This window comes from Salvelinus alpinus, chromosome 11 (assembly GCF_045679555.1).
Source record: "Salvelinus alpinus chromosome 11, SLU_Salpinus.1, whole genome shotgun sequence".
NCBI classification, from domain to species: domain Eukaryota; kingdom Metazoa; phylum Chordata; class Actinopteri; order Salmoniformes; family Salmonidae; genus Salvelinus; species Salvelinus alpinus.
In genome coordinates, this window is record NC_092096.1 from 30,198,936 (window position 1) to 30,225,954 (window position 27,019).

A 27,019-nucleotide genomic window follows, 5' to 3' on the forward strand; every position below is an offset into this window, starting at 1 on the left:
TGTCTGTCTGTCTGTCTGTGTCTGTGTCTGTGTCTGTGTCTGTGTGTCTGTCTGGACTCTGTCCCCAAACACTCAATAAACACTTGTCATCCAAACAAGGAAGAGCTGCAACAATGCCTCTTAGAGCACTCTCTGAGTTGAGTTAGACATGGTGTATTGCCAAGAAACAAGGTGTGTGTGCGCGCATCCCATTTCATGCTACTTCATGTTCTAGTTTGGCTCTGATATAGCTAACCAGCTACTAACCCCAGCTCATGTGTGGAGTCTCCAGCGACAAATCATAACATTCCACACATCCATGGACTCAGAAGAAGCAGTCTTTGTGTTATCCCTGCTTGTCAGCAGCTCTCTCAAGCCCTCACATGGATTTTTCCTCATTGTAGCTCATTTCTGTTATCCTCTTTGTTGAATCTCTCAGTTTCCAACAGATTGATGGTAATTCTGAATCTGAGTTCCTGGAGAAGAAGTGCCTGGGAAAATAGCTATGGAGTCAGGCAGGCAGGCGGTCCAGCCGAAGCCGCTCTTTCTCTCTCTCTCTCTCTCCCCCCTAGCGTGTGTTTGTTCCTCTCCACACATTGAGCTGTGGTGGAGAAGAGGCAGAACAGGCTTCAGAGCAACAGCAGCTGCCAACCGCCCCCAACACAGAGTTCAGAGTTCAGGCCAGGTTTAATTGGATATCATTAGTTCCAAGACGATTTCCATAGCCCAAAGAATCTCAGCCCAAATAATCCAACATGGATACAAAGTTTAAAAACAGAGACTAGGGTAGTTCTGTAATTGTGACTCAAAGTTGGTAGAAGTAATAATGATGCCCTGCCTTCCCGAATTCAGTTTGGAACAAAGGCTGTGCATATATGAGTATATTCTCCTATAGTCATGAGTGAAGAACAGAATATACAGTAGTTATTGGTGTGGATGCAGAGTCAATTTATGGCAGGACCTGAGAGTGTTGTGTGTAGGAAACAGCAGTCTCTAGCCACACACACACAGGTCATACAGTCATAAAGAGCCTGACTGCCTGTGACTAAATGAGGGGGAAAGATTCAATTCAATTCACAACAACTTTATTTAACCCTCTCAGGGCCAGTTAGGAAAGACTGACATACTTCATACTTCACTTAGTACATACAGTATAATAGATGGAGGGAGAGAGAGACGGAGGAGGTAGGGGAAGTGACAGTGCTATAGTCTGGTCCAGACTTAATAAGATCCCCTGACTGTCACCCTGCCATTACACGGCCAGACACTCAGACATTCCGAAGATCAGTAGCAAAGATGGGTGGAATCACACAGAGTAGGAACACTTTGATTTTGCCTTGGTCCGATGGAACTAGGTGCCTTGGCAGCATCTTTTTATACAGCTCCTGATATCAAATGAGTCATTTTATCGGGTGGTACTGGAGAGAACTATCCTTCTCACTGTCATCCTAACATACCAATGTGTCATCTTCACTATCTCATCAACACCACTCTGTTTTCTAAAGACAACTGACAATTGTACAACACAAGAAAGCAGCTCAGCTTGTCAAAATAAGCCATAGTGTGTTATCACTTCGAATAATCAATGTGGTGCTTATTTCAAATGGGAAGAGAAATCATATTTTATGCACTTAACCATTTAGCTGCGTTGTTTGGTTGTACGCCCGCATAAATTACCACTTCTCTCTTTTTCTCCTGGACGCACACTGAGTGGTTTGGGATTCAACGCTGCTGAGAGTAATTAGACTAAACAAACCTGTTTTGACACTAGCACTGCTGGCTTTTCTGCATTGTATTAGAGTCACCACAATGGTGTTTTCCACAATAGAGACACCACACATTATCCACCACATCTACATTCCATTATAGTTGCAGAACACACACACACACGCACACGCACACAGACACACAGGTTCATCCAAGATATTCTTTGAGGGGGGTGAATGCTGTGTGTTTGCACTCCTCCTATCACCATGCCCCTCTAGCATCCACTACAGTCTCTATCATAGAATGTCTTGGGACGTAGCCACCTTACACTGGGCCAGTACCCTCTGTGTGCCCACTTTGGCCATTTGCCGTCTTACGACGACAGTGGCACACTGACATGTTTAATATGCTCTCCGCCTGCCTCCCTCTTCCTCCCAGCAGCCCTGAACTGGTGTGCCTGTGCTCTCTCTCCTTCTGCATAATTAACACACTGCTTTTCCGGACCTGCTTTAATAAGCCTTGGCATCTTTTATTTCCTTAAAAACGTTTCTTCACCTCTCCTCTCTTCATCTTTGTTGTTGCTTTTAATTAGTCGCCGCCGGCTGGTGCTCATGTTGCTTTGTTGCATTACTACTCCCACTAATATTAGACTGCTGTAGTGAATGACAGAGGTCAATGAAGTCGATGACGTCCATGAAGGCCTCTGTCCCCACCTGTATACTATGAATAGCTTGCTACCTGCTCTCACCTCATTTGGTTCGTCTAAGAGGAAGTTGTTAGAGTACCAGGACAGCGCCCCCTTGCATCCCATAGGGATGTCAGTGAGTAAGGACCGGGTGAGAACCAGGGTAGGGGTGGTGGAGACTGAACCAATGCCCTGATGTTTGATGTGTTTACAGGTGTTGGAGCAGTGGGACGCGGCCCAAGGCCAGGGAGGGGGTCAGGGCAGCCCCCAGACCAGTCTGTCTGCCCCCGTTGTCCCCCACAACGCCCCCTTCCTGACCCGCCACCTTCACAGGGCCTCAGTCCCAGACTCTGCCCTCCCCGAGGGCTTTGATCTGAGCAGGCCCGACCCCTATGATCTCTATGAGAAGTCCAGGGCTATCTATGAGAGTAGTAGGCGTAAGTACTGGAAACACACTAGTACAACAACAACAACAACATCATCAACAACAACAACAGCCCCATAATATCTGTCTGGGGTTACAGGGGTTAATGTTCTTCTGAACAGGTGGACCTATGAAGATGCACACAAACACATACACACACACCTCATCTCCTGAATGAATCATTGTAGCCCTAACAGTAGTCAGGGCTCCATAGTGCACAATAACAATGGCCTCAGCTCCACCTGTTCTGTTCCTATAGGGACATAGTCTGGGTTGTCTGGGTTCTGTTCCTATAGGAACATAGTCTGGGTTGTCTGGGTTCTGTTCCTATAGGGACATAGTCTGGGTTGTCTGGGTTCTGTTCCTATAGGGACATAGTCTGGGTTGTCTGTGTTCTGTTCCTATAGGGACATAGTCTGGGTTGTCTGGGTTCTGTTCCTATAGGGACATAGTCTGGGTTGTCTGGGTTCTGTTCCTATAGGGACATTGTCTGGGTTCTGTACCTATAGGGACATAGTCTGGGTTGTCTGGGTTCTGTTCCTATAGGGACATAGTCTGGGTTGTCTGGGTTCTGTTCCTATAGGGACATAGTCTGGGTTGTCTGGGTTCTGTTCCTATAGGGACATTGTCTGGGTTCTGTTCCTATAGGGACATAGTCTGGATTGTCTGGGTTCTGTTCCTATAGGGACAACGTCTGGGTTCTGTTCCTATAGGGACATAGTCTGGGTTGTCTGGGTTCTGTCCCTATAGGGACATAGTCTGGGTTGTCTGGGTTCTGTTCCTATAGGGACATAGTCTGGGTTGTCTGGGTTCTGTTCCTATAGGGACATAGTCTGGGTTCTGTTCCTACAGGGACATAGTCTGGGTTGTCTGGGTTATGTTCCTATAGGGACATAGTCTGGGTTCTGTTCCTATAGGGACATAGTCTGGGTTGTCTGGGTTCTGTTCCTATAGGGACATTGTCTGGGTTCTGTTCCTATAGGGACATAGTCTGGGTTGTCTGGGTTCTGTTCCTATAGGGACATAGTCTGGGTTCTGTTCCTATAGGGACATAGTCTGGGTTCTGTTCCTATAGGGACATAGTCTGGGTTGTCTGGGTTCTGTTCCTATAGGGACATAGTCTGGGTTCTGTTCCTATAGTGACATAGTCTGGGTTGTCTGGGTTCTGTTCCTATAGGGACATAGTCTGGGTTGTCTGGGTTCTGTTCCTATGGGCACATAGTCTGGGTTGTCTGGGTTCTGTTCCTATAGGGACATAGTCTGGGTTCTGTTCCTATAGGGACATAGTCTGGGTTCTGTTCCTATAGGGGACATAGTCTGGGTTCTGTTCCTATAGGGACATAGTCTGGGTTCTGTTCCTATAGGGACATAGTCTGGGTTCTGTTCCTATAGGGGACATAGTCTGGGTTCTGTTCCTATAGGGACATAGTCTGGGTTCTGTTCCTATAGGGACATAGTCTGGGTTATCTGAGTTCTGCAGAATGAGATGTATTATGTTGTTTTGTCTGTAGATGAATTTCTGTAAATATGGAGTAGGACAACGGTTTAAGAGTTTATACTTTTATCTTAGTGCTGACAGATGACTTGATGTTGATACATTTGTACTTGGCCTAGACTCCTTCGTTCGGGGAATCTCTGAATATCTCGCGGATCTCTGCCTCCAGTCGATGTTCTGCCAGAGTGTATAGTCAAATTAGCCAAAAAAAATTCAGGAACATCTCAGCCAACAACCAGTCTTCTTAGACCGCTGTATACTTTAGGAGCCAACAATTATATTTTAGCCATTAAAGATCCTGTCAGGGGTACAAGCATAGGGATTTCCTTTCAGTTCATTGAGTGTACGACCAAGCTTTTAACTGGGTTGCCAAGATATGCTCTGTAGAAGGAGTTGTACGACAGTATACCATTGGTTTTTGACATCAGTAGTCATATCTACTGTATGATTCTGAACATAAAGTGCACTCATCCTTTTGACCAGTGCTAGTGACAGTGCTAGTTTCTGTTAAGTCCCTGCAGCTTGATGTACCATAGAGGCTTCATGATTGACATGCGAGGCTCTAGCCGGTAGACATGATAATGCTCTGCTCCTCTCTATGGTAGAATCTCTGTGGGCCTGAGTCAGTCGTAGGTGAGGAGAGAGACAAGCGGTGTGCACGCTTACGCAACACAACCTTTATTAAAGAGGACAGGGCTGTCGGAAGAACTCCACGTCAAAGCCTTCCAGCGTCTCGGTCAATCTTTCTCTGTAGCTTTCCTTTCTCTCCCTCTCCCTCTCTCTGTAGCTTTTTCTCTCTCTCTGTGTCTCTATCTCTCTCTGTCTGTCTCTCTCTCGCTCTATATATATCTCTCTCTCTCTCTCCTCTGTCACTCTTCTCTCTCTCTTTCTCTCTCTCCCTCTCTCTCTGTCTCACTCTCTTCTCTCTCTCTCTTTGTTTCTCGCTCTTCCATCATTTCTTTCTCTCCTTTACTCTCCTTTAGTCCTGTGTTCAGTTTAGTGTTAAGTATCTGTCCCCTTCATGTAACATGCCCCCAAAGTGCTGTTCGCTGCTAGGCTACACGTGCAGACTGTTGGTCAGTCAGGTTAACAAGGTTGAGGCACAGGGCAACTTTTAGGAACAGTGGTGTGGGAGTTCTAGGTCATGAACAGGCTGTTAGAGAAGAAAATGCACCCATACCCCACAACCATAGACAAGTCAGCTTCCACTGAATGTTGATAAGGTTTTCTACAGCTGGAAAATAATCATGCAGCAACAGGAAATGAAACAGGTTATAATTCATGGAAAAAATGTAGGTGTTGATAATTTATTTTCCAAACTTTAGAATCCTTTTTAAGCTTTATTACACGTTTATATTTCCTGCTGTGTAGGAAAATTCTCAGTAACAAAAGAGTGATCAAATTAAGATCTTACATCTGTAATTAGATGCCTTTATTCTAGTAGGGAACCAAGAGACCCCATTGCATGTGAGAGAGCTGGAGATAGATGGAGATTTATGAATTGTGTACTTTATGTAAACTGCAACACAGTCTGGAATACACCAAAATCATCCTCTAGCCAGCAAGGTCATTCTGTCCTTATCTTCTGCCAACATCGATGAGTATTTTTTCCAGCAATCTTATTTAATATTAACTTAAAACACTGTATATGGGTTCCGTGGTAAGACTTGTGTCAGTCAGTCTCCTTATGTGTCATCCGCCATCTTTGTTTCCACAATTAATTCCTCTGGTATCCCAGCGGACACTGTCTCCGTGATTAAACCTGCTGTAAATAGAGCCCATTTCTCATCACAGTCACTTTGACCCGCTCTACTTCATTTCATAGGAAAGGGTTTTCAGGGTAATGAATATCACTATGCCGCAAATCATTCTGCTTTCCAGTAAAGGCCTGATTGCAGATGAGTTTCTGCTCCCCTAACACATACTGTAAATAAAAAGATAGCTGTATTACAAGCCCTAAGCACTTCTTTTCCACAGTGTAATGGATGATGTAGGAACTCTGTGCAGACAATGTGCTGAGGCAAGTTTTTTTCTGTCTTGCTCTAGTCTCAGTCTTTTTAGTAGTCTGCTCTGAGTGAGACAGTTGTAAGACAGTGTGTGTGTTGTATTATTGTTTATGGGTGCTCCCTCAATCTCCCTCCCCCACACAGAGCCAGGCCTGCCGCGGACCACCTTCTCTGTGGACCACTCTGGTATGTACGGTGGCCCTTAAGAAGACTCCTCACAGGGAGGAATAGGGATTATTCTAAATGTTCTTTTTTTTCTGAAACATTTAATTTAATTTGCAATGCATTAAAGGCCCAATGCAGTCATTTTATATCAGTCTCAAATCGTTTCTGGGTAACAAATAAGTGCCTTACTGTAATAGATTTCCATTAAAATTGTCAAAATTTGCTTTTTAGCCCAAGAAACATTCTCAAGAAAGAATTTAGCAAGAACTGTCTGGTTTGAGTGTGGAGGGGAAGTTTGGAACTCTCTTTGTTATTGGTCTATTAACCAATATACCGTATTGATGTCCCCATGGAAAGCCGAAACTCCCGCCCATGCAAACCTGCTGATTAGGGTCCTGTGTAAATTATTTTTAACAAGCTACCAGGAAATAACACTGATTTAAAAAAATCACACTTTTAGTGTTAGTTCCATCAGCTGTTGTACAATATTATATAAAACACAGGAATAACAGTGCCTTTAATTTAATGTGTTAACTTCCACAATGTGTGATCAATAATCCTCTGGCTCCACATAAATTAGACATTAGACTGAGGGCACTCCAAGGTCAACACGTGTCACAGGTGTTGTCTGTTCCTTGACCCCAGGGGCAGAGTACCAGGAGGTGGAGGTCCACCTGAGGAGGCAGAAGTCTGGCTTCGGCTTCCGCATCCTTGGGGGAGACGAGGCGGGACAGCCTGTGAGTCCGGACACCCGTGAGAAGGCTCGTATGAGATGGGCGTGGAACCCTGTCATTTTCTCCTCTCTAACCCACTACATACATATCTAACCCTGAACCCTGACTGACTGAGAGACTGGTGATGCTGCTGTGGATGGTTACTGATTAATTGTCTGTAGAGTAACACTCAGCGCAAACATGGAGCCACGTATCTATTCATAAGCACCACTAACATAACAACCACTTATACATGTAATTGCACATACAGTTACTCACTGCATGTTTCTTGTCCACTTGACCATGATTACATATCACTTCAATGTAGTCCTTTTATGAATCCAGCCCTCTGATTGGTCAACCGACTTTTTAACCCCTACCCCTAGCTCTCCATGCGTTCTGATTGGTCTTTTTCCCATCAACAGATTCTGATTGGGGCCATCATAGAGAAGAGCCCTGCGGACAGAGACGGGCGCCTGCGGCCAGGCGATGAGCTCATCTTCGTGGATGGGATCCCGGTGGCGGGGAAGCCCCACCGCTACGTCATCGACCTGATGCACGGCGCCGCCCGCAATGGACAGGTCAACCTCACCATCAGGAGGAGGCTACAGGGCCCAGGTGAGAGGATGGGAGGGGACAGATCTAGGATCAGTTTCCTGAACACTCCTAATCCTAATCATTAGGGAGGAAAACGGAACTCTGACCTTAGATCATCCTCTAGGGTCAAATTCATCCTACTCCAAGAAGGCCTGATAGTCTTACTTTCTCTGGCCTTATGTGGAGTCCGGCTGTTGTATTGTACCATGAATTGTAGAGCTGCAAGAACATGCTGTGTGATGAGTGTAGCAGCCCTCTACACACACCTTCCCCCTCAGATCTCCCCATTCCCTTATGTCAGCTTACGCTCCGGCTGCCTTTGGTGCCTAGGGAGGAGAGCACAGCCACCCTGGTGAGATCCCGTCTCCCCTCCTCTGTTTCCCTCTTCTCCTTCCGTCTCCAGTCATGAAAGGCTGTCTGACTCATCCGTATCGTCCGTGGTCTTGCCTTTCATCCCTCGAACGTTTGATTCAAAGTAACACTTTTGTCTCTCCCAGAGGTCACACTACCTTCAGTTCAACCTTGATCACTGAAGGAGATGTAATGAGCTCTAACATGACATCTTGGTTTTGAGGGAATCTTAGTTCTTAGCGATTGTATCTACAGATATCTTCAATGGAGGTTTTCTTTTTGGATTAAAAAGATCTTTGGATGCAACAATACAGCCGATGAGGTGTGAGAGAAACCATGACCTTTCTCTGATTTGATAGCCAGTCCAGACAGGGGCAGTCGTTGTCCATTGATGAGTGCTGTGCTGCTGTGCTGGGCTGCAGTGTGGTGTGGTGGAGAGCAGAGCAGGTTAACTCAGCTATCTGTTCCCCCCCACAGGAGAGCCGTGTCCAGAGAACGGCCGCAGCCCCGGCTCTGTGTCCACCCAGCACAGCTCCCCACGCAGCGACTTCACCAATGTCACGTATCCTGGCAACAACGCAGCCCCACCCACTGACGCCATGGGTACAGGTAGCACCACAGACGGAGAGCCGACTTCCAGCGTGCAGCAGCCACCGAGTGATGTCATTATCCACCGCAAGGAGAGCGAAGGGTTTGGATTCGTCATCATCAGCTCGCTCAACCGGCCGGAGACCGCCAGCGCCATCAGTGAGTGCTGCTCTGTGTGTGTGTGTGAGTGTGTGTGTGTGTGTGTGTGTGTTATTGCGTGTACATGGGTTGTTTACATTACAAATGTACTTCCTTATGGCAATTTCACCTTAAAAGGGAAGGCTTAGCATTTTATTATGCTCTTGAGTTTTCGTGCATTTTAGTCCAGCAGATACGGTCGTTCCAAGCAGAGATAACCAAATCCATTTTGACAGAAATTGCTGAGAGGAAGAGGTCACAACTATAGAAAAAATGTAACACCTCTATTTTTGAACCATGTACTCATCCTCTAACCATCTAACCCATCTCAATTCCAAATGGTTTCCTGACTGTATCAATCCCTCAGATCTGAGGTAGCTAGGCTACAGTACACCGCGTTGCCTTTTAGTGCCCTGCCCACACTCGCCGTGCATACAGCCAGCTGTCTTACATAAGCTGAGAGGGGGCGAGAGAAATGTGAAAAGAGCGAGCAACATAGATAGAAAGAAGAGAGGGAGAGATGGAAAGAAAGCAGCCAACCAGTAAGATTAGCCTGAACTCAGACCCATCCTCAACTAACCATATCTGTGTGTCTCTCACTCTGTGTGTATTGTCCTCCGCCCCTCCTCTCCTCCCATCCCAGGCGTGCCCCATAAGATTGGGCGTATCATCGACGGCAGCCCGGCGGACCGCTGTGGTAAACTGAAGGTGGGTGACCGCATCCTGGCGGTGAACAGCCAGTCCATCATCAACATGCCCCACGCCGACATCGTTAAGCTCATCAAGGACGCCGGCCTCAGCGTCACCCTCCGGATCATACCACAGGAAGGTGAGCGCGACGGGGGGACAACGGTCAGTAGACTGGAGATAATAGGGGGACCAAGGGGTCAGCAGAGAACTGTATACTGTAGATGTGGGGGGACTTTCAGGGACTGTTGTTAAAACTGTTTGTCATCTTAAATGCAGCACGTTGTCTTACTGTACAGACCGTTGTACATCCTTTTTTAAAAGAGGTTGTTCTATCTCTGGCTCAGGCACTATTTGCGTGGATCAGAAAGTGATATGTCTGTTTGGGAGAACTGTCTAGTGAGTCGGTTTCTGTCACCATCTTCTAATGCTTCATGGGTGTTTCTGGTTATGACGAGCATCTACTGGAGATTACACACAGAGCATTGTACTGACAGTTCTTTGAAGTAGATGCACCGTGTATTATGTTAATGTGGCTCTGTCTAGCATAGTCTATTCTGTGGTGTGTATCTATCTGTCACTGTGTCTGACACTTCTGTCTGTCTGTGTTTCAGAGCTGAGCCCGTCAGCCCCTAGCTCAGAGAAGCAGAGCCCAGCAGTGACCCAGCAGCACAGTCCTCAGGCCCAGCCCAGTCCCGCCGTGGGCCAGCCCAGCCCTGCAGTCACTCAGCCCAGCCCTGCAGTCTCCCAGCCCAGCTCCCTGACCCACCAGAGCCCCATCACACAGACCCCAGCCCCCCCACCCCAGATCTACACCCACGACAGCAGGTACGGCAACCGGATGGTCACACACACACACACAGATGCACACTGCTTAAAAACACACACACCAATTCATAGCACCCAGCCCAGTTCAAAATATTGGTCCGTCAGGATTGGGCCATAATTTACACAAGCATTTCGCTAAACCCACAATAACATCTGCTAAATATGTGTGTGACCAATAACATTTGATTTGATTTAAGACGTGCAGCATTTGAGTGCTCTATCATTTCCTATGTATTTAAATGGTTTAAGATGGTTGATCATCTATGTGTATGGGTCAATGTAATCTTTAGGGCTTACAGCACATTTGGAAATCTCACTTATACAGCACAGTAGTATGTTGTTTTTTTAATCTCTGGGGTAAAAGCACTGTTCCTAAGGGAATTACAGGTGAGAGCGAGGTATTCTCTCCCTGTCTCCAGTTTGTTGTATAATATCACTTAACTCTTATGGACTCCTGAATTATTAACCTAAATAGCTTCTTTATAGACCTACGCTGAATATTTCATCAAGCTCTTACAGGGGGCCCAAAAGGTACCCTGTCATTGTCCTTTCCCTCCTGCTCTGGAGAATTCCCCAAAATCTCTGAGTACTCTTATTTATTGCCAACTCTGTAAAAAGACTGAGTGTCTTTTTATGTGGTTCAAACAATATATTTCACTTACCACCACTAGTCTTGCCTAAAAGGTAGTTTGATTGAAACAAACAAGGTATTTGTAAATAACTTAGAATTTGACATGAATTGATTCAGAGAGCATTACCTTCACAACCGAATGAAGTCGGAGCATTCATATGAAATGCTTGTGATGATAACCCACTGGGCACATTACATCATTTACACATTGGTAATTGGGTAATATTTAGTTGAGAACTTGATCAATGAGACTACAACATACTGTATATTCAGCCACTCAAAAAGACTCAAAAAGACCACTCAAAACTTAGTTCAATGTCCAATGTGTTATCCGTGCATTCAACCATCGAAAAGAGCACAACCAAATTCCAATGGAAAAACAATGTCAGATTTTTGGTTTAGTTTTCACTGAAATGTCTCACTGCGCTTTCAACCATTTAAAAGCACAGCAAAGTTCAAATAGGAATACAAAGCCAGCTATTTAGTTTATTTATACAACAGATGAATGTGTTATCACTGTGTTTCATCTAATAGAGAACCAAATGACGTGGATTGCAGTTGAGATTCCATTAAAAGTGCATGGTGCAGAGATCAATACTGTTACAGATTCTGCACAGATTATTACAGCAATAATGAAGATCTCCAGAGACCTGCGACAACCTATTCATGCATGCTTTATAATAAGGATTTTATAATTACTCAACCTCAAGGTCACCATGGATGTGTTACTCATTTTAAAGTTGAATGTTACATTTGTTTGTACGATAGCCTTAATTTAGGCTATATTAAATTGTGTTTGGTTGACAAAGCAACCAAATATCAACATTTAAATTAGATGTATCTACTGATTGCATAGTTCCATCTGAGCCACTGGCTTAATCACATTCTTTAACTTGTATTTTTGGTTGAGTTAGAGACATGAATCCAACATATCATTAGTTAAACTTGTCAACAAGTTAATATGCTATTCATTGTTTATTGTATTTCAAACATTGAATTGTGTTTGATTTTCAACATAACAATCAAAGTTAAAGAATAGGACTAAATCATATCAAACTTTAAATGCACTTTAAATAAAGTTGGATTTGATTTAGTCCTATTCTTTAACTTTGATTGTTGTGTTAACTTACATATTTCGTTGCGATGGAGACGTGAATCCAACATATCAAATATTAATTTGGAGACGAACTGTAATTAAAGCCAGAGTAAGTCAGTATTACAGGTGGAAGTATCCAAGCAGAAGAGTTACATTTCCTTCAAATGTTTTTATTTGGTGGGTTGACAATATCATTACATTTGAAATCAACCAGAGATTGAAACCCTAGGCCTATTGTATTGTCTATTTTTAGTTGAATTCTGGGTTGAATTGAAACAATAGCTGTTGATGACTTAGCAAATGCTATATAAGCCGAAATAGTCTCATTGACGTTATATGATTGATAAAGTATGGTCACATTTCATTGAATCTGTGAAACTTTCCCTTTGGAATGACTTTGATAGCAACAGCGAATCTATTTCGTTTTTAAGTGAGATCTCAAAACAATCATTGTCAAGATAGCATCATGGTAATAGTCACTGATAAATATCATATCTAAGCAGGGTGGGCTTGGTTACAACTCTGGATGGGAGACCAAAGGGTAGCTGTACATATATCAATTCTCCAGTAGGAGGTGCTGCCCAGCCTATTGTTTTGAAGAGCTGATGCTGTTTTTAAGGTACAAATTCAACATAGGTTTGCCTATGTTGAAATAGGGTTACCATGACAACCTCATCTATGTGGTTGAAATTTCACCCTCAAAACAGCAGTTTACATTGATTACTTTTTTCAAATCCAATGTATTTTCCTTGTAGATTCCTTGTCACAATACATTGACAAATTACGTTGTAACAACGTTGATTCAACCAGTTTATGCCCAGTGGGAAATTTTCCTTTAACTTGATTGGTTGGTTAGTTACAGGTCAGAGGTGAAAGCGAGGCAGGACGTGAAACCGGACATCCGACAGCCTCCATTCACAGACTACAGACAGCCCCCGTTGGACTACAGACACCCTCCTGTAGCAGACTACCGCCAGCCACCCACCCTGGACTACAGACACCCTCCTCTGATGGACTACAGACAGCTGTCCACTGACCCCAGGCACTTCCCTATGCCTGTGCCCCACGACTACAGACAGATCCAGCCACAGATGCCACAGGTCTACCAGGTCAGATACTTTACTCATCAATACAATATTGACCTGGGATGTCTGCTAACTTAAATTGTACTTTTACTTTACATGTTACTTTTATTTTAAGCATGTAAAGCTGTCAAAATGGGGCTCCCAAGTGGCGCAGCGGTCTAAAACACTGCATCTCAGTGCTAGAGGCGTCACAACAGACAACCTGTTTCCAATCCAGACTGTATCACAACCAGCCGTGATTGGGAGTCCCATAGGGCGGCGCACAATTGGCACAGCGTTGTCCGAGTTTGGCCGGTGTAGGCCGTCATTGTAAATAAGAATTTGTTCTTAACTGACTTGCCGAGTTAAATAAATGTTCAATTGAAATAAAATAAATACATTCAACTGAAATACATGGGCATTGACAAGCAAGAAACAGTAGTTCAGGTAGAGAGGTTAACGAGGAAGATGTGGTAATTCTATCCTGAATGTGTCCTACTCCTTCCCCTCCTCCCTGGTTCTTACTGCCTGTTGTCTGAATGTGTCCTGCTCCTTCCCCTCCTCCCTGGTTCTTACTGCCTGTTGTCTGAATGTGTCCTACTCCTTCCCCTCCTCCCTGGTTCTTACTGCCTGTTGTCTGAATGTGTCCTACTCCTTCCCCTCCTCCCTGGTTCTTACTGCCTGTTGTCTGAATGTGTCCTGCTCCTTCCTGGTTCTTACTGCCTGTTGTCTGAATGTGTCCTGCTCCTTCCCCTCCTCCCTGGTTCTTACTGCCTGTTGTCTGAATGTGTCCTGCTCCTTCCCCTCCTCCCTGGTTCTTACTGTCTGTTATCTGAATGTGTCCTGCTCCTTCCCCTCCTCCCTGGTTATTACTGTCTGTTGTCTGAATGTGTCCTGTTCCTTTCCCTCCTCCCTGGTTCTTACTGCCTGTTGTCTGAATGTGTCCTACTCTTTCCCCTCCTCCCTGGTTCTTACTGCCTGTTGTCTGAATGTGTCCTGCTCCCCCTCCTCCCTGGTTCTTACTGCCTGTTGTCTGAATGTGTCCTGCTCCTTCCCCTCCTCCCTGGTTCTTACTGCCTGTTGTCTGAATGTGTCCTACTCCTTCCCTTCCTCCCTGGTTCTTACTGCCTGTTGTCTGAATGTGTCCTGCTCCCCCTCCTCCCTGGTTCTTACTGCCTGTTGTCTGAATGTGTCCTGCTCCTTCCCCTCCTCCCTGGTTCTTACTGCCTGTTGTCTGAATGTGTCCTACTCCTTCCCTTCCTCCCTGGTTCTTACTGTCTGTTGTCTGAATGTGTCCTACTCCTTCCCCTCCTCCCTGGTTATTACTGTCTGTTGTCTGAATGTGTCCTACTCCTTCCCCTCCTCCCTGGTTCTTACTGCCTGTTGTCTGAATGTGTCCTACTCTTTCCCCTCCTCCCTGGTTCTTACTGCCTGTTGTCTGAATGTGTCCTGCTCCCCCTCCTCCCTGGTTCTTACTGCCTGTTGTCTGAATGTGTCCTGCTCCTTGCCCTCCTCCCTGGTTCTTACTGTCTGTTGTCTGAATGTGTCCTACTCCTTCCCCTCCTCCCTGGTTCTTACTGCCTGTTGTCTGAATGTGTCCTGCTCCCCCTCCTCCCTGGTTCTTACTGCCTGTTGTCTGAATGTGTCCTGCTCCTTCCCCTCCTCCCTGGTTCTTACTGCATGTTGTCTGAATGTGTCCTGCTCCTTGCCCTCCTCCCTGGTTCTTACTGTCTGTTGTCTGAATGTGTCCTACTCCTTCCCCTCCTCCCTGGTTATTACTGTCTGTTGTCTGAATGTGTCCTACTCCTTCCCCTCCTCCCTGGTTCTTACTGCCTGTTGTCTGAATGTGTCCTACTCTTTCCCCTCCTCCCTGGTTCTTACTGCCTATTGTCTGAATGTGTCCTGCTCCCCCTCCTCCCTGGTTCTTACTGCCTGTTGTCTGAATGTGTCCTGCTCCTTCCCCTCCTCCCTGGTTCTTACTGTCTGTTGTCTGAATGTGTCCTACTCCTTCCCCTCCTCCCTGGTTCTTACTGCCTGTTGTCTGAATGTGTCCTGCTCCTTCCCCTCCTCCCTGGTTCTTACTGCCTGTTGTCTGAATGTGTCCTGCTCCTTCCCCTCCTCCCTGGTTCTTACTGCCTGTTGTCTGAATGTGTCCTGCTCCCCCTCCTCCCTGGTTCTTACTGCCTGTTGTCTGAATGTGTCCTGCTCCTTCCCCTCCTCCCTGGTTCTTACTGTCTGTTGTCTGAATGTGTCCTACTCCTTCCCCTCCTCCCTGGTTCTTACTGCCTGTTGTCTGAATGTGTCCTACTCCTTCCTCTCCTCCCTGGTTCTTACTGCCTGTTGTCTGAATGTGTCCTGCTCCTTCCCCTCCTCCCTGGTTCTTACTGCCTGCTGTCTGAATGTGTCCTACTCCTTCCCCTCCTCCCTGGTTCTTACTGCCTGTTGTCTGAATGTGTCCTGCTCCTTCCCCTCCTCCCTGGTTCTTACTGCCTGTTGTCTGAATGTGTCCTACTCCTTCCCCTCCTCCCTGGTTCTTACTGCCTGTTGTCTGAATGTGTCCTACTCCTTCCCCTCCTCCCTGGTTCTTACTGCCTGTTGTCTGAATGTGTCCTGCTCCTTCCCCTCCTCCCTGGTTCTTACTGCCTGTTGTCTGAATGTGTCCTACTCCTTCCCCTCCTCCCTGGTTCTTACTGCCTGTTGTCTGAATGTGTCCTGCTCCTTCCCCTCCTCCCTGGTTCTTACTGCCTGTTGTCTGAATGTGTCCTACTCCTTCCCCTCCTCCCTGGTTCTTACTGTCTGTTGTCTGAATGTGTCCTACTCCTTCCCCTCCTCCCTGGTTCTTACTGCCTGTTGTCTGAATGTGTCCTACTCCTTCCCCTCCTCCCTGGTTCTTACTGCCTGTTGTCTGAATGTGTCCTGCTCCTTCCCCTCCTCCCTGGTTCTTACTGTCTGTTGTCTGAATGTGTCCTACTCCTTCCCCTCCTCCCTGGTTCTTACTGTCTGTTGTCTGAATGTGTCCTACTCTTTCCCCTCCTCCCTGGTTCTTACTGCCTGTTGTCTGAATGTGTCCTGTTACTTCTCCAGGACTTTGACTTCTTCACCGTGGAGCTGGAGAAGAGTGTGAAGGGGTTTGGCTTCAGTATCCGTGGAGGAAGAGAGTACAAGATGGACCTGTTTGTCCTGCGACTGGCCGAGGACGGACCCGCCATCCGCAACGGGAGGATGAGGGTAGGCTGATGACGATGTCACATCCTGCGCTGAACTAACACTTCCCCTCAACATACTTACAGTAGCTTCTCTCCCAACGCTGGTTTAGTGGGATATTAATAATAATTGTTTGCTGGTTTTAATTGTCTGATGATTATCTTGGCAGCACATTTCCATTTTAAGCCCTGTAAGAAAATAATCTGCTAATGCAGTGTGGCTGAGTGTGTGAAGGATTTGGGATGTTTTGACACCTGCTGGGTTAGTGGGTTTACTGGCAGCAGAAACGTTTCTCAGGTCTAGTCAATAATACATTAGGTACTATGAACATTCAGATGAATAATTAAAGGGTGGCTGCTTTTACCATTAATAGTTTTCACGTTTGTCCGTTTCGTAATGTTCTCTCCAGGGATAGAGGGTACTACCTGCCGGTCACCATTGGTTTAACAAAAAAAAAGAAGACAATTATTTTCTAAATTGAAGTTCAAATGTAACGTTAGTACTCTTTGTAAAAAGATGCAGAGCGTGCCAAGCATTTAGTTTTTCCCCAAGTTCACACCTTCCTTCCATCACCTCTGTCAAAATATGAGTCACTCTCTCTCAACAGCTGTATATGTTCTTGTAGCCTGCTATGTTCATCCAGAGTGACTCTGACCACTTTATGGCGTAAAAAATACAGAAATCTCACTTTACTTTTCCGATATCAAAGAGTATTTTACAAGTCTGTCATTGCAGTTTTTCTATATCTCCTAAAGTATCTTGATCGTCTCCTACCCGTCACACTTTTCTCTCTGCCCAATCTCCCTAGTGTGGGCCAATAGCGTCATCGCTGTGCATTCCTTATCTGTAATGAACCTGTCAGAGATAATGTGTGTAAAACGCCCCGTAGGGATATTACTCTCACTCCGCCACGGCGAGGTAAATGCAGCTCGGCGGGCCCAGGCCCAAACCCATCGACTGGGGATGAGGGATAGCTAGCGGTCCTCGTCTCTCTCTTCAACGCCCGTTCCGGTATCGTGATTTATCCTTCAGTAATCACAGCTTTAAAGGCCCACTCAAACTCTGCAGTCCGCCACACACAGGCCCAGTTTGAACTCTGATCATGGGGGAGATGAATGGTCGAGGGGGAAAGGTAGGATCATCTAACACCACTGTTGAAATGAACTGGGATGGGCCGGCTGGCTATATAGTATACTACTTTTTACACGACCAAGGCTCAGGCTCTGGTCAAAAGTGCACTATATAGGCAATAGGGTGCTGTTTCAGACACAGCCTTAGTAAGCTTGGCTGGACTCGAGATAGCATCTAGAGGAGAGACAATCCAAGGATAACCATGCTTCATCTGGAGCCTGGAGGTCATACTACTGCTGTTGGCTTAATGTTCAATTCTCCCATCCACACCCAGTCACTTCCTATCCATTTAAAGGGGAATGACTCATGGCGGCCTCATCCATTCACTAACTGTCAGAAGGTGTAGATGGACGGGCTGTCCAGCTCCACTCAGATCAGCCTAATAACACTTAATGACTCCCCTTCTCTCTCTCTGTTGCCGGGCAGATTCTCTCTCCTCTCGCTTTCAAATTACTTCCACTATTAGCCGAGAACTTTTCCATTTGTTACAGTAATTGGTTTATACATTTGGCTCCGCAGCACGTGGTCTCCTACACTATCAGTCAAGAGGGCACTTGTCCCATTCCCAAGTGAAGGAAGTGTGTTAGTGAGATCCTTCAGGGGATATGCCTATACAATTGGCTTCTGACCTTGATGTTGTAGTCATAGAGAGGTCACAACCTTTTCACTGCAGTGCTGGAAGGGAGGTGTAGTCTACTTAGTGAAATTAATAGGTTACTACCAGGTCTTCAGCTGCTAATGTCCTGGGTCATATTCATTTGCAACGGAAAGCTAAAACAACTGTTTCTTATTGGACGGATTTAGGTACTCCCTCCCTGTTTCAGTCTAGTTTCTTCCATTTGGTACGTAATGAACAACGCCCAGGACATTGGTATTCAGGAGTGTGTCCTCTTTAGTCTCAGCCCCCCTGCAGGGAAGAGTCCATAATTCAATCTAAATGACATTATAAAAACGGGCTGCAGGAATTAATGGCAACTGACACCACATTCATGAGTGCTAATTCTGATTAGCGCTTTACACTGGCCGCTCTGATCCCTCTGCACCACTATGATTTATAGATCCACATTGATCCTAATAAATTGTGATCCACAATAAATTTTCCTTATTAATTTTGTGCTTTAATACGTAGTGTGTGTGCTTATCTCAGAGGCCTGCCAAGAAATAATTGCGTTGGTGGTTGCGGCAGTGTGTGCCAGCGCTCTTCCATAATTTGTTCATCTAATCAGGGAATTGGTGTGAACTTGTCACGCAATGTAACGCATGTTTATATAACACAGGGTGCTCAGTGGGTTGGTGATTTAGAGGTTACTGTCACAGTGGTCTATTGTCTATTTATTGTCTGTGCAGTATCTGCATGGCAACAGGATTTCATGCACATACACACACCTGCATGCACACACACACACAGCGAGGACACACACACACACACTATTTATCGACATTATTGCTCTCCCTCTCTCTCACTGTGTTGTCTCTCCTTCTCTCCAGGTAGGGGACCAGATCATTGAGATCAATGGGGACACCACCAGGGACATGACCCACGCCCGGGCCATCGAGCTCATCAAGTCAGGGGGCCGGCGGGTGCGTCTGCTCCTGAAGAGAGGCACAGGGCAGGTCCCAGAGTATGGTGGGTTTCCCTTCTGTCCCTCTAACTCTGTGTTTACCCCTCCCCAGGCCAAGGCTAATCCAGCTGTAACACACTCAAATCCACCCGCTTACCTTCTAATCTCATCTGATTCCAGTAACACTATAATCACATTTTAAAAGTCACACACATTTCTAAAATGATTACGTCTATAGATTATTCTTTACTCGGGCCTCCCGAGTGGCGCCGCAGTCTAAAGCACTGCATTGGAGTGTTGCGGCGACACTACAGCCTAGGATCAATCCCGTGTGTCATTACCGACTGTGACTGGGAGTCCCATAGGGTGGCGCACAATTGGCCCAGCGTCGTCCGGGTTGGGGGAGGGTTTGGCCGGGGGGGCTTTACTTGGCTTTCGTGCTCTAGCGGGCCGGGCGCCTGCGGGTGAACGGTGTTTCCTCCGACACATTGGCGAGGCTGACTTCCGGGTTAAGCGAGCGGGTGTTAAGAAGCGCGGTTTGGCGGGTCATGTTTCGGAAGATGCATGACTCGACCTTCGCCTCTCCCGAGCCTGTTGGGGAGTTGCCGCGATGAGACAATTTCGTAATCACGAAATTGGGTAGAAAAGGGTGGTAAGAATTACAAAAAACATAAACTATAAAACATCAACTTTATAACTATAACTCTGCTTATGTCTGGCATGCCTATCTTCTAATGTAGTTATATTTTCTATATCCATAGCAATGTCTTTCTCTCTACTTAATACTTTAACACAGATAAACTTGTCTTTCTCTTGACTAACAATAGTGTAACTCTTCCTTTCAAGGCGTCTGGTTTAACCCTAATGACTGGTATAGGTTGTTACTCCCCTTTCCTTAGGAATGGTACCTTCCAGTCTCTCCATGTGCATGAAAAGTGACAAGCATGGCTCCCCCTATTTCTTCCTAATGGGCCACTCTAAAGACACGGTTTGTGACGATCTGCATGTTCCAGTCTAATTCTACTTGGTATCGTGGTTTGTGGTGTGGTTTTGTGTGCCCATGCCGTGGGTTGCAGCTGTGACTTCCTGGTCAGAACACACTGGCTCCTCCTCTCCACTTCAATCACAGTGACATCAACCTACAGTAGTTCCCCAGCTATTGGGGCTTCCAAGACAACTGGGGGGGGGAAACGAGGTCAAATCATGACGTCACTTATCTTCAGGTCGGAAAATCTGAGCTTTATAAAGATGTCAGAGTTTGACCGTTATTTTTTTTCCTGAGTTCCCAGTTGTCTTGAACACACTTAAGTCTGAGATTTCCAAGTTCCCAGCTGTTTTGAATGCGGAATATGTCCACATGGTCATCAAGCCAGCCCAATGGAATTATTATACTGTATGTACACACAATAAATACATTTTACACATTTAGAAAGATCCATGAACCAACTTTTACAAAATGGCGATTCAAACTGACAGCCACTATCGTCTAGATAGATTAGTCAGAAATATATAGGCAGACTATTTCCTGTGATAAAATCCCACCGTGGTGCAGGCTGAGGCCCCTAACAGACATTTATGTCCCCTGCACCTCAGGGAATGACAGCACCTAGCGGCCCACTTGGTAATAAATCCTGATGTGTCAGACTCTCCCATGGCCTCTGTAACAGAGAGTCACAGTCCCGGCCTGTGGGTAGTGAGTTAGCGTTGAGGCTTGCACTGCACATGACTCTTCCACAGCCAGCCAAGGCCTCCACTGTGAAATACAGTCATCAGCACTTAGCTTTGGCAGGTGACCAGGGTCTTTAAACACAGGAAATAGTATTGTCTGTCTCCATCTTCGTTGCTAGGCGACTTCTGACTACCACTCCCAGTTGGAGACTCTCCCCGGCCATTTATGACAGAGATTTTTTTGTTTTCTATTTCTGTCTCTCTCGCTCCCTCTCTCTCTCTCTCCCCCCTTTCCTCCACTATAAAGAGTTTTTTCTATTACCTGCCCGAGGTTGACATAAAGCTGTGAAATACGCACCATGAGCCCATTACACTGTCAGCCAGAGGACGCCATATTAAATCACCAGCGTCACTTTTCATATCAACTATCAACCTGTGTGTTCTGGGCAGAGCAGTCACATAAAAGTGGAATAGCCATTTGTAACATGGATGTGGGGGATTGTGTGGATACATAGATGTTTTACAGGCCTGGGTTTATCTGCATACTGAGAGGATGTAGTATTTATGTTTGATGCGCTGCTTCGGGGTTATTTAACTACATTTTGCAAAGCGGCTCTGTATTTTCAGCTAGTTTATACAGTACTTTGCGGAGGAAACCGAATTCAAAGCTTATAAAAACTGCATCCTGATGAAATAATGAAGTTGAATAAAAGACGGTTGCCACATTTACTACCACACAATATGATACTGTGTGTGTGCGCGTGCATGACGTTTGTGGGTATGTGGAAGTGTGCATGCTGTGTATTGTGTGGATGTATTAGTGCATGTGTACATTTGTCCCCGCATACAGAGTACTAGAGTATGGAGGTTGTTTTAAGGTCGGATCCAGTCAGCTAGCTGGGCAGCAGGGCCCTCACCCCTCAGAACGAACAGAGCCGTATCCAAGGTGACAGCAGGCATTAGCTCAGCACACATACTCCCTCCCACAATCCTATTGGGCCACACAGCCTCCACGGGAGACAGGTCATCACTTCAATACACCAAGCAGTGGCTGATGGGTAGCGGAATGAGCTGGTGTGAAAAGACCAGGGTTTCAGAGCGCAACAGGCACCTGCATCGTCTGTGAGCCTGCTCACTGAGCTCTCTCCAAACACTAGACCTTCCTTGCTGGTCTGGGAGTCCATCTAGTCTGTAATGAGGCCTCATGGAGCTAGCCTAGCCTATCCTCCCTCTTTCCCCCTGCTAGTTAGACGATTGGTGCTAGCCTCCCTGGTGACTTCCCTGCCTGCCTGTTTGTAATGAATGATAACCCTGGGATTGCTAGCTCAGCGATGCAGAGAGAGAAGCTAACAGGCCTTGTGAGCTGCAGCAGCCTCTCAGGAGAAGGTAGAGCCCTCTAGGTTTAGCCGCTACCGTGGTTACTCAGCCCAGAGTACCGGTGGGGAGTCTCGAACCCACAGGTTTTCTCTCCCGAGCCAGGCTGAAGCACCGCCTGATTCAGCATATCATCCATTCCATTAAACCTGTTTTCGATTTCTCTGCCCACTTCTTAGAAGTGCTGAGGCTTTAAAGGGAGCTAGGGAACTGAGATGTATGCTGTCTAAAAGTGAACTTGCAGTGTGTGACTTATAGGAGTGAATTGATATTTCACTTGCAGCCCATACCACAAAGACTGGGTATGATTGTTGTGATTGCTACAATATGGATGCTGTCATCCATGTAGACTAGAGGCATGTTTCTTGGCTTGGTGTGTGTTGTTTGGATAAAGCTATAGATTCATAGATATATCTCTATAGGGCAACCTTCCACTTAAGTCAACTTTTCACTCAGTCTCCCATTGACATCCATGCATGACTAAGTAAATGGAAGGTAGGATTCGCCCCTGACTGTTAAGACTATCCTTTCCCATGTCTAACTGTGTGTTTGTGCCCCAGCAGACAGTACCTCCCCCTGGGATGCACGCCCTTCAGCCTCCCCAAGTCTGTCGGAAGTAGCCCTGCCCCCAGACACTCTGACCATGCCATCGCCCTCATCTCATCTGACCCCGCCCAAGCAGCCCCCAGGCCCCGACCTGGCTCACCTGCCACCGCAGGAGGTCCCGCGGGAGCCGGCGGTGCAAGAGAGCAGGAGGGCGGAGCGCTCCCAGAGCCCCCGGAAGGCCCCGACCGAGCCGCAAAATCCGGACCAGACCGGCCCCGGGAGGAGGGACCGGGACCGGCCCAGTGGGAGTGGTTGCAGTAGTGGGAGGGCCAAGCAGAAAGAAGGTGGCAGGTCCACCTGCAGAGGGAGCTGCCCCAAAGACGGAGGGCCGGTGGGGAGGGATGAGCAGCTACCTGGGGGAGGGGATCCCAAAAGCTCCTCCAGGGGGAGGTCTAAGGAGAGGATAGCTGGGGAGAGCAGCACATCCCACGGGAAAAGAGAACCCACACAGTCCCCGACGAAAGGCTCCAAGCCCTCATACACAAACTCTAACGGGAACGGCGGCAGCGGTGGTACTCAGAGCGGCAGCAGCAGTCACCCAGACGTTAGTGTCGGGCATCAGGGAGAGCCGGCGCACGAGAAGCCCAGGCCCAGAGAGGCAGAGAGGGGCCCTGGAGAGACCCGGCCCTGCCGCCCCACCAAGAACACCAGCAGCGGCAGCACAGCAGCGGGTAGGAAGGCCACCGTGTCCCCTGGGCCCTGGAAGATCCCCGGCTCTGACAAGATGCCCAGCACCCTGCGCTCGGGCACGTCCACTGTGAGCAGATAACACCTTGGAGTATACCCATTACCAGACCCCCAGGCCGGGCTACACTAAGCCTGGCTAGCCCCTTCATTGGCTCCCCTCACCCTGCCTCCACTCCCCCACCCCACCCTCTAGACCGCAGATGTAAAGGGGGGTTCCTCCATGCGTTTTTAGAGAACCATTTTTATTTATATTGTACTCTAAATTATTTTGAGAGATATTTTACACCGACCACCTTAAGAACTGGAAAGCATCCACTTAAAAATTCAAAACAAGAAGAAACCAAGCAGAATGTGTGTAGCGTGACTGGATCCTTGAGCAGTGTTAAGGGGTCCGAATACAGGAACTTCATTTGGAAGTGCTCAAATCCCCACAGCACTCCAGTCGAGGACGTACATGCAAATTGAACCACTCACCGATTGGTTGACTGTGACACTGCAGTTTTTTTATACAATGAAGTCTATTTTATGAAAGGAATGTTGAAGAGGGGTTGCCTGTTTTTGTGTATTTTGAAAAGAGAGAATGAAAACCAGAACTAGAAAAAGAGTATACGCATTAATGGGACTTTGCCTTAAATAAGAGACTGTACGAGACTGAAGAAGCTATCCCGAGTAATCTATCAAATGATATAGAAATAAATCTATTATATGATGAGTATTAATATGTGGGACGTGATCATCTCTAATGCATACCTAGTCGGGCCAATGGTAGTCCTGAGACGCCTCATAAGCTAGGCGAGCGAAGGAACACAACACCGTTTTTCAACACTCCATTATAACTCAACAACCCAGCCTATGATATTGCATTTCTAGTCTGTGTGGACCCATTCTACGAGACTGCAGTGGACTCTAAGGGCTGTTCGTGCTTGAATCATCAACGGTTGGGTCACAGGAGATACATTTCCCCCTCACTGTGCTTCGCGAACAAAGCAATTTGCTGAGGTTTGTCTGGTGGACACTGTGGAGAGTGAAGGCTCATGGGATATCGGGGCAGAGTGCCTTACGATCAGAGACCGACGGACAGAAAGGTCTGTTATGGACTTAAAGAACCTAGAACACTCTCTAGACTGATGTGGTTCAATCCAGGCTGCTACCGTACAGTCAAATCCAATGTCCCAATATTCATATACATCTGTGCCATGACGGACAGTCATGTTTTTGTATCTGATTGTTGAAATTTGTTCACTATATTTACAGACCCCACAGTATTTATTTGGTCAGAAATCATTAGCAGATCTTTCCATTTCCTTACAGATTGAAGTCGGTTCCACAACTTTTTGGTGTTCTGTTGGTATCTCATCGTCAGATATCGAAACGTCTAGGCAGAACATCTCTAACAGATGGTGTAATCAAGCTGTAGCTACACAGAATGACGTGTTTTGGGTGAAAATATGGCAAGTGTATGAAAGCAGGAAACTACACTAGTATTTCTGGTGGGGATCAGAGAGAGAGAAACATTGCCATTTGTCACAAGCTCATTCCCCACTTAAATGTATCTAATGGTCTGTGCTTCACTTAACGCTGTTCATTTACACAACACATGAAACACTTTTATCTCCCAAAGACGCGTATGTATACATTACAACTGACAACTGTCTGGATATTCATTACAACATTTGTTTAGTCTGTAAGTGTCTACATAGCCAGCGACGTTAAAATATATCTATATCCCTCTCCACCAGATTGTGCCCCAATTAACTTCGGAGCTCTAGACAGTGGAGGCTCTGTCAGTGGCCCTGTCTGCACTCTCCTATTACCAGTTTACACACACACACACACACACACACACACACACACACACACACACACACACACACACACACACACACACACAGTAACACACACACACACACACACACGCGTGTCCCTCAGAACCGCCTTGTCATCCGATGACTAAGGCAGAGTTTAATTTTTTTTACTCTCTCAAACCCTCTCTCTGGCCCTGGGACTCACAGAAGCTAATTCATCTGTCACTCTGATAACTAGTATACTGTTTATTTGATTTATTTTACCTTTATTTAACTAGGCAAGTCAGTTAAGAACAAATTCTTATTTTCAATGACGGCCTAAAACTGTACATGGAGATGTGGAGAGACTACAATCATCTAGTCATTATGATCATTGCCAGACACAAGAATCATTCTTGGCGATAAAAGAAAAGTCATTAAGGAGCAATCCGAATGTGTCCCCTTTAGTTTCTGCAGACATCTGATTTTTGAGTGGTAATTTGCAGTGTGTCGAGCTAACAATCCAGCAAAGAGAGGACGACATTGGCAGAACAAAGCTGTCCCCCTCAGGTGGAAGAAATGCAGACAGTCTTTCAGAATAGGAGTAATACGGGAGAGGTGAGTGATGCTCTGAGCCCATTGGAATCTCTATTTACGAGAGGAAAATATATTTCTTTAAAGCACAAAGTGGTTCAGAGAATTGGCATACAAATTGTGCTGGGGAACTGACCCTGAGTAGACAGGCGTCTGTGGCTCAGCCACTGTCTGGGCCTGTTTGAATACTTTAATGCATCCTTCCTCTCTTCCTTCTCTCTTTCCTAACGTCTTGTAAGAACAGTGGTTACTTCAAGTAAGTAGGCAGCAGGTATCCTAGAGGTTCAGAGCATTGGGCCAGTAACTGAAAGGTTGCTGGTTTGAATCCCGAGATGAATAAGTGGAAAATCTGCCCATGTGCCCTTGAGCCAGGCACTTCACCCTAATTGCTCCGGATAAGATCATCTGTTAAATGACAATAAAGACATATATAATAATGTAAAGCAGGTACATGTTCATTCATGTTAAGTGTCACTGGTTACTTCAAGGATTCATTTGAACAGTGCAACTGTGTTCACTCCACACACAACCATTCCTAGTGTCTGGACAGTCCTGACTGTATACTGCACCTTCATCACTAGGCCTATCATCACTTCTGTGTAGACTAGAGACAAGGAAGAATGTCCTTCCTTCGTTGCACAGTTCACCGCTTTTTCTCGTCAGAGCAGTCCCCCATTGAGGCAAATGTCAGTACTTTTCTATGGACAGATCAGAAGAGATAGGTTTATCTAAAACGGTGAGTGTGTTGAAGACTGACTGCACGTACAATACATGAACCCCCTGAGCCTACCTAATGCAGCAGGGTATCACTGTGTAGTGTTATTATTAGCCGTGTTATTGACCTTGTACAGGTGTGTCGCTATTATAAATATGACTCAATGTATTATTATGGATAGTCCCAGACTATAAGTGAACGACCTATTTTTATGAAATGCAACACTATGGATATATTAACTTTTGCAGAAATCTTGTTTACCGTATGATATTCTGAAATGCTGTCAAATAAAATCTTGACACGGTGTAAAGTATTCAATCGAGCTGTCACCGATTTATGTCTGACAGCGTTGATGGCCTTATGGCAGGTGAACAGCTTGCCCAGGAGTGTATTCATTAGTGCACACCGTAGTAAAACGTTTTGCAACAAAAACAAAGGTTTCTTATAGGACACGTTCAGGTTAGTTCCTCCGTATTTTGGCTTGTTTGCTTCCGTTTTGTTCCAAGTGAAAACAACTCAACTTGCCCGGAGGTACTTACA

The 27,019-nt window shown here is 46.2% G+C and overlaps 1 protein-coding gene across 8 annotated transcripts in view; it reads left to right on the top strand.

Annotated features, from left to right (window-relative positions):
- LOC139533912 (membrane-associated guanylate kinase, WW and PDZ domain-containing protein 2-like) overlaps window positions 1–26,792 on the top strand; it is a 294,569-nt gene extending 267,777 nt beyond the window's left edge. For 3 of the 8 annotated variants that reach the window (XM_071332395.1, XM_071332399.1, XM_071332400.1), the window contains exons 12-22: window positions 2,586–2,808; window positions 6,441–6,482; window positions 7,107–7,222; window positions 7,600–7,792; window positions 8,600–8,869; window positions 9,492–9,677; window positions 10,150–10,363; window positions 12,947–13,199; window positions 16,239–16,382; window positions 18,978–19,116; window positions 22,657–26,792. In XM_071332395.1, coding sequence (XP_071188496.1) covers window positions 2,586–2,808; window positions 6,441–6,482; window positions 7,107–7,222; window positions 7,600–7,792; window positions 8,600–8,869; window positions 9,492–9,677; window positions 10,150–10,363; window positions 12,947–13,199; window positions 16,239–16,382; window positions 18,978–19,116; window positions 22,657–23,468 — 2,592 coding nt within the window. In that variant the 3' untranslated portion in view covers window positions 23,469–26,792. Of the gene's footprint in view, window positions 1–2,585; window positions 2,809–6,440; window positions 6,483–7,106; window positions 7,223–7,599; window positions 7,793–8,599; window positions 8,870–9,491; window positions 9,678–10,149; window positions 10,364–12,946; window positions 13,200–16,238; window positions 16,383–18,977; window positions 19,117–19,928; window positions 20,040–22,656 lie in introns of all 8 variants that reach the window. The other 5 variants (XM_071332401.1, XM_071332403.1, XM_071332402.1 and 2 more) reach the window with 5 other exon arrangements.
- Window positions 26,793–27,019: the final 227 nt, after the last annotated feature.